Raw genomic sequence first — 6,662 nt, forward strand, 5'->3', positions numbered from 1 at the left:
CGACTACACAACAACAACCACGGAAGCCTTCCTTGTATGCGCACATGGCCACGGCGTTCATGCGCCGACAGTGACAACGACAGCGTGATGAGTGTGCGAGGCGTCCATAAAGCGACGCACTGCAGGGTCTTCGACTGAAGCCCTCTTCCAGAATTTTGTCGGCTGTTCCTACAATAATGCAAAAAAAAGTTTTTTTAAACGATTGTTTCCTTTCTTTCAATGGGCTTATTCTTGATGTGGCTTTTACATTCATATAGGTAGTAAACATGATTTTTTGGTATTAAAGTGTTCAACTCACAATAGTTTGGTCGTAGAACTTATCGTTTCAAAAAGTCACAGTTTCGCCTGAAAGGCGAGACATTCATTGCGCTATGAAATTAGTAGACAGCTATAAAGACTAAGGACAGTAGGTTTACCACTCGTATAAACTTGGAGTCACTCGCTTTCTAACTAAATTAACGAGCATGGTGTCAGCGCGCACAGGCGTAAATGAACAAATTACAGCGGATGACCGAGGACACCAGCTGTCAAAATGCTCGCGTGAGGCAGTGCGGCCACAGCAGCGAGTGAAGGGACATTTTTGCTGTCTATCGCTTCACCCCAAACTGAACAGCAAGCACACAACACGCACACAGGCATAATCTGTCTGCAGATCGCTTTCGAGATAAGGCGCGCGCGACCGCGTGCTGCCACGTAAAGTACCCATTTGCTGTCGGAGCAGAACGCCTATAGCCCCCTCACAGCTACGTGGCCTCCCCGCTTTACTACCTCACGCGCGCGTGTGTGCCGCGATCGTCGGTTGCACTTGCATGCGGTTCCAAACACGCAGCAGCTGCCGGAGAAGAACGCCCTTCCCCCCCCCCCCCCCCCCCACCCCACCCTACCTTCCTGCCTATCTCACCGTGGCGTTTCGCGCACCGGAAGACTGCGCAGTTTTCCCTCAGCTCTCCGCCCTTGCGTGCGCTAGGTTAACCAGCGACTGTTGGCTCCCCTCGCGTGCTACAGCATACGGCACGTGGCGATGGTGTTAGCGCCCTTAGACTTTATGCGGAACATCACGCTGACGGCGACGCCGATGTGGAAGGGAAAAGGGCGTATTTAATATCTGTATAATTGCTATCCGAGGCACTGGAAGTGGTAAGAGAATACATCTACTTAGGACAGGTAGTGACTGCTGATCCACATCATGAGATTGAAATAATCAGAAGAATAAGAATGGGCTGGGGTGCGTTTGGCAGGCATTCGCAGATCATGAACAGCAGGTTGCCATTATCCCTCAAGAGAAAAGTGTATAACAGCTGTGTCTTACCAGTACTCACGTACGGGGCAGAAACCTGGAGGCTTACGAAAAGGGTTCTACTTAAATTGAGGACGACGCAACGAGCTATGGAAAGAAGAATGATAGGTGTAACGTTAAGGGATAAGAAAAGAGCAGATTGGGTGAGGGAACAAACGCGCGTTAATGACATCTTAGTTGAAATCAAGAAAAAGAAATGGGCATGGGCAGGACATGTAATGAGGAGGGAAGATAACCGATGGTCATTAAGGGTTACGGACTGGATTCCGAGGGAAGGGAAGCGTAGCAGGGGGCGACAGAAAGTTAGGTGGGCAGATGAGATTAGGAAGTTTGGAGGGTCAACATGGCCACAATTAGTACACGACCGGGGTAGTTGGAGAAGTATGGGAGAGGCCTTTGCCCTGCAGTGGGCGTAATCAGGCTGATGATGATGATGATGATGATGATGATAATTGCTATCACAACAAACGCATTGCGTATTTATTTACCATAAGGTTAGGCTGCAGAGATTGGTCCAGAAATCAAGGGATTGGTGCGCGTTTGTTTCTGACGACATGCTTTGAGTGTCGTACTTATAACACGCTGTACGTTGTTAATATTTTGTTCTCAGAAATTAATGGAAGAATGATTGCTTGTTGTACATAGCTTTTACTTGTCTGATTGTATTCATAGCGTTCTTGTTGTTATTGTTTTACGAAAGATGCGTGAATATTTGTTGGCATACAAGTTATGTTTTGGTATACTGCTTTATTGCTTGCCACTAAGTGAGCGGCAAACTCGTTCGTAGACAACTCCCATCTGTTTGGTCGAATGGTTCACTACAAAAGAAATGGTCTGCTTACACGTACATTTTACGCAATGTTTCATTTAACTGTACGTAAGTGATACCTTTTACGTATTGTAGGCGACGACCAACAGGTGTTTATCAGGTGAGAGACTGCACTTGCCAAATTTTTTCGGCATGCAGGAGCCATTGACAGAATGAGTATCGGGCACGCACAAGCGCTTTCCTGAAACGATAGTTTGATTTCTGAGAATATATTTTTTCTACACAAAGCAGCCTTCCTTTTAGCCTATCGCACAACCACACAGATAGCGGGAACGGAAGGAAGTTGCGATAGCATAATATATTAAAATAAAATAAAAAATATTATAAGGTTCCAAAATCTACGCGTCAGCCAGTATCCGCCCATGTAACGCCGAGACGCGTACAAACTTCGGCTTGAAAACAACAGGTATTCCTTCAATAGGCAAGGAACAAGAGCAACACATGTTGCTCTTTATAAGTCACAGTGAAACTCGCGTTTTGTTGCATTTATTTTAGTTGCAGAAATTGCTATCCCTGGGCGAGCAATACCCCATTTACAATTCCAGCTTTGTGTTTATTGTCGTTCATAGACATTTGCTGCGTTTTTACCGCAGGCTTCGCTGAATGTCTGTAACCGTGGTAGTTGTCTCCTACACTTCCACAAACCCTTGCACTACCAACCATGGTGGCACCGTCAAGCAATGCTGCACATGAAGCTCACACATTAAATATGTGCTTGTGTCAGATTCATTGAGAAGCACGTATTTGGGTGGTTCAGTAGTGTCCCTAGTTTGCTCCATAGAACACAGTATTTTGTAGCTGGTGGCAACGTGATGCAACATCCCAATTGCTGTTATAAGATATTCACTAGGGGTGTCAATGTAGCTCTAATCATTTATTATAGTTCTTTATATATCAAAACGAAATTTATCTCGGCATATATTGGCTCCACAAAAGTATTCACAAATTAGAAAGCACAAATAATATAACTATCACCTGTTTTCCTAAGTTTAACTGTCCACTGAAACGTGCCCTGGTATAATAACAAAGTTCCTGTTACGCGTAACGGCGTATGACTGCATTTAGACTTTCACGTTGGCACCATAATTTCCTCTGCGCATTTTCACCCGTGAGTCATAAGCAGGTGTTTTACACATTGCGGCGTGGAGCGAAATGTAGTGCAATCATTTCATCTACTGGTGCTAACATTGGGGCATGACTTCGGAGCTCAACAAAGAAGCTCGAGGAAAGTGAAGGATTGTGCAAGGAGTAATAGAACAAAAAAAAATGTTACGCGTAACTTTAAGAAAGAGAAAGAAGCAGTGTGCATCAAGCAGCAAATCGGGATGGCTGATATTTCAGTAGACATTAGGAGAAATAATGGAACTGGGAAGCCATATAATGCGTAGGGCAGGTAACTGGCGGACCATTAATGTGACAGAATCACCCGCCGTGGTTGCTCAGTGGCTGTGGTGTTGGGCTACTGAGCACGAGGTCGCGGGATCGACTCCCGGCCATGGCGGCCGCATTTCAATGGGGGCGAAGTGCGAGTACACCCGTGTACTCAGATTTAGGTGCACGTTAAAGAACCCCACGTGTTCGAAGTTTCCGGAGTCCGCGACTACGTGGTGCCTCATAATCACAAAGTGGATTTGGCACGTGAAACCCCATAGTTTTATTGTTAAAAATGTGACAGAATGGGCGCCAAGGAAGAAAAACGTAGTCGAACACAGCAGATAGTTCATTAGGTGGGGGTGATAAAATGAGATTCGTAGACGCCAGGTGAAACCAGCTTGGGCCAGTTCGGGGTAGTTGGAGATCGCTGGGGGTGTCCTTCGTCCGCAGGGAAGATAAAACTATGCTGCTGGTGATGGTCGCATCTTCACATGTTCTTCTATAATAAACATTCCTTCTGGCTTTTACATATACCGTCCCTAAACATTTCCTATCAATATACATGCGAACGTAAACATCTCGCAAATAGCACGTGAGTTTGCGATAGTTATTAGCTGGTATATTTTAAGTAGGTATAGTACAAACGGGTTTAATTTGAAAAGCTACACGCGGCAATAAATGCACAACGACAGCCTTACAGATGTTTAGAATTTTGAAGGTAAATTCTGACATAAGGTCAACGAAGAACATTTTTCAGTCGCAGGTCATTTTTATCGTCGAACTACAGAATCCAATCACTCGGAAGGCACTGCACAGACATTGAGAATATCCTACTAACTCCTTCTTGCTGTCAAAGATATGTACTCTGCAGACGTATGATAATTTACCGGTATCAATATATCAATAGCGAATAGACTATAAAATAATTTGGTTTGTACAAAATGCGCTGTTTTTTATTCTTTATTGTAGTACCATTTTTCACTTAGGAATCATGGAAGGTCCAGGTCGGCCCACAGCTGCATGACAGTTGAGTTCTTACATTTGTCCGCAATCCATGCCTTTGTAATTTCAATCTGCTTAGCAGTGAAGTGGTTCCTCCAGTCTCCAACAGCTCCCTTTCGGACGAATCCCGATCCTTCATGCCTTGACTCGGACGGAGTGACATAGGAATGTTCGTCACGAGTCGTGGACGTATTCTTAGACATACCAGAAAACTTTATAATTCTCTCCTCTGGATCATCATTGTGAAGGATTCTCATGTTCTGCATGCTGCACGAATCCAAGACTTCTTTAAGTGTATCAGTGTCTTCTCGCAAAATGGCTGCATGATCGCTCCCGATGAAGTCTGCAATCCTGAGGATCTGCCTTTTTGTGTCCGCTTTAAGCTGCTCGTAGGTGATGAACAGGACGTTGGGTTTTTCTCGGACGTCGTACCACGGCAGCAAATGGTCGAAGTAGTTAGAGTAACCCACCTAGTTTGGTGAAAAACAAACAGGATTGTGATAACAGCCTAAGAAAAGGTGTCATTGAAACGACAGACTCTTTGGAATGCCCAAAAAATGGAAGTGACACCCAACACGCTGAAGAGAATATGTAAACATCCGATAAAATGTTAACAAAGCCCGCGTGTAGTGGCCGAAAGGTTGATTATAAATACTGTGTTCACTGAGGTATGCACCAGCCCCCTTTAGGTCACTGATTCTTCCAGACATTCTGTGCTTTAAATTCATTCTCAGTTGAAATACGAGTCTACCATAATAAAATTAGGTTGTACTATGTCGATATCAAATGTACAATTTTTTTAGAATCAGCAAAAGTTATAATACGGCAAAAAATCCCAGCAATATGAAGCTGGCAGCTGACAGGTAACCTAATGCTCAATGAGCCTGTACATTTATTTTTTCAGAGTGAACGGTTTGAGTGATTTTTAGACGTCCCACCCGTAATTCAGCAAACGCCAAAAGTATGAAAGCTAAAAACAGGTATTGAAATTTCAGTCGCAGGTGTTACAGGATAAATCCGCCTTTGCGGCAGCATTATATAAGACCAGGCCACACCTTAATTTGATAGCTCTTTGTGACTGTCACTCGGCTGAAAAATGCGAGTTCCGCTGAATCATTTTTTCGGATTATTCAAGAAGGATTGCCGTGTTATTATTTGAAGATAATTTGTTTATTCTTCAAGTAAGCTGTCAATTTCCAGTTTAGTTCGTGTAAGAATGCATCAATGTAACATTTACAATAAAAATATTATCCAAATGCACATGCTGCCGCGTGAGGAATATAACAATCAAATAGGTTTTTTTAATATAACGAGGAGAATCATGACTGAAGAATATTTGGAAAACGCACGAAATACGTCCGGGGAGAATGGTACAGTACATGTACCAGAGGAAGTGCTCGCTAGTAAAATAAACCTTAAGGGACAGGAGCAGTGATGCAATGAAACTTGCAAGGAAAATAAACAAATAAATCTTTTGTCTAAACAAACATTACCTTTCCCTCGATAAACATCGGAAGGAATCTCTGGAAGGAGACATCAGTGACTGTTTTCCGAGTGAATCCCTTAAGGAAATAGTAGCAGGATACGGCGGTGTCATAGGGATTTCGTGCTACGTAAATGTACTTTGCCCTGTCATTTGGGCGAAGGAGACTTGGTGGAATATGGGTAACAATGGGTCCGGTCCTCTTGGGATTTTCTGCAGCAGCTGCGCCACTGACGTCTATAAAGGGAGCCATCGCGTTAAGATCGTCAACGTTACTAGGTGGCTTTCCTCTAGTTAGGATGCTGCAGACGATGTACTGCATCCACGACGTGCCGCATTTCGGATGGCTGACGACGAACAGGTCTCCATCTCTTGGGACGTACTTGGCTGCCGAACGAAAGTTTTCCTCGCCAAATGCCTTAGGTATCCGCACGCCATCGACGTTCACGTAATAGTCTGAGTCCATTGTTGCTTCTTCCTTGTATTCTGGCAAAAGAAATGGGTGTATCAAATGTGTAAGAAACCCTAAATGGCGCACAGTGTTGGGAGAGATCAATAGGGCGAGAACAACGTGAAACATAGGGAAGTCCTCATCAGGTGATGTGGCTGCGATTTCAAAGTAACAACACTGGTGCTCTACAACCTGTAGTCATAGTTCTTGCAATGAAAAAGGCGGT

General features: G+C 44.2%; 1 protein-coding gene across 1 annotated transcript; it reads right to left on the minus strand.

Moving 5' to 3' along the window:
- Nucleotides 1-4,444: 4,444 nt before the first annotated feature.
- On the minus strand, nt 4,445-6,462 carry LOC129385463 (sulfotransferase 2A8-like). The gene is made up of 2 exons (XM_055072090.2): nt 5,996-6,462; nt 4,445-4,972 (listed from the first exon to the last, which is right to left on the minus strand). The coding sequence occupies exons 1-2, from the start codon at nt 6,449-6,451 to the stop codon at nt 4,490-4,492; spliced, it is 939 nt and encodes a 312-aa protein (XP_054928065.2). The 5' UTR covers nt 6,452-6,462; the 3' UTR covers nt 4,445-4,489.
- Nucleotides 6,463-6,662: the final 200 nt, after the last annotated feature.

The sequence above is a fragment of the Dermacentor andersoni genome, chromosome 7 (assembly GCF_023375885.2).
Source record: "Dermacentor andersoni chromosome 7, qqDerAnde1_hic_scaffold, whole genome shotgun sequence".
NCBI classification, from domain to species: Eukaryota; Metazoa; Arthropoda; class Arachnida; order Ixodida; family Ixodidae; genus Dermacentor; species Dermacentor andersoni.

What these genes read in the sequence shown, in the direction of transcription:
- LOC129385463 (XM_055072090.2), bottom strand. Translation starts at nt 6,451, where the DNA reads ATGGACTCAGACTATTACGTGAACGTCGATGGCGTGCGGATACCTAAG. An exon ending in CGATGTTTATCGAGGGAAAG is followed by an intron (nt 4,973 to 5,995) that starts GTAATGTTTGTT and finishes TCACCAAACTAG; the next exon opens with GTGGGTTACTCTAACTACTT.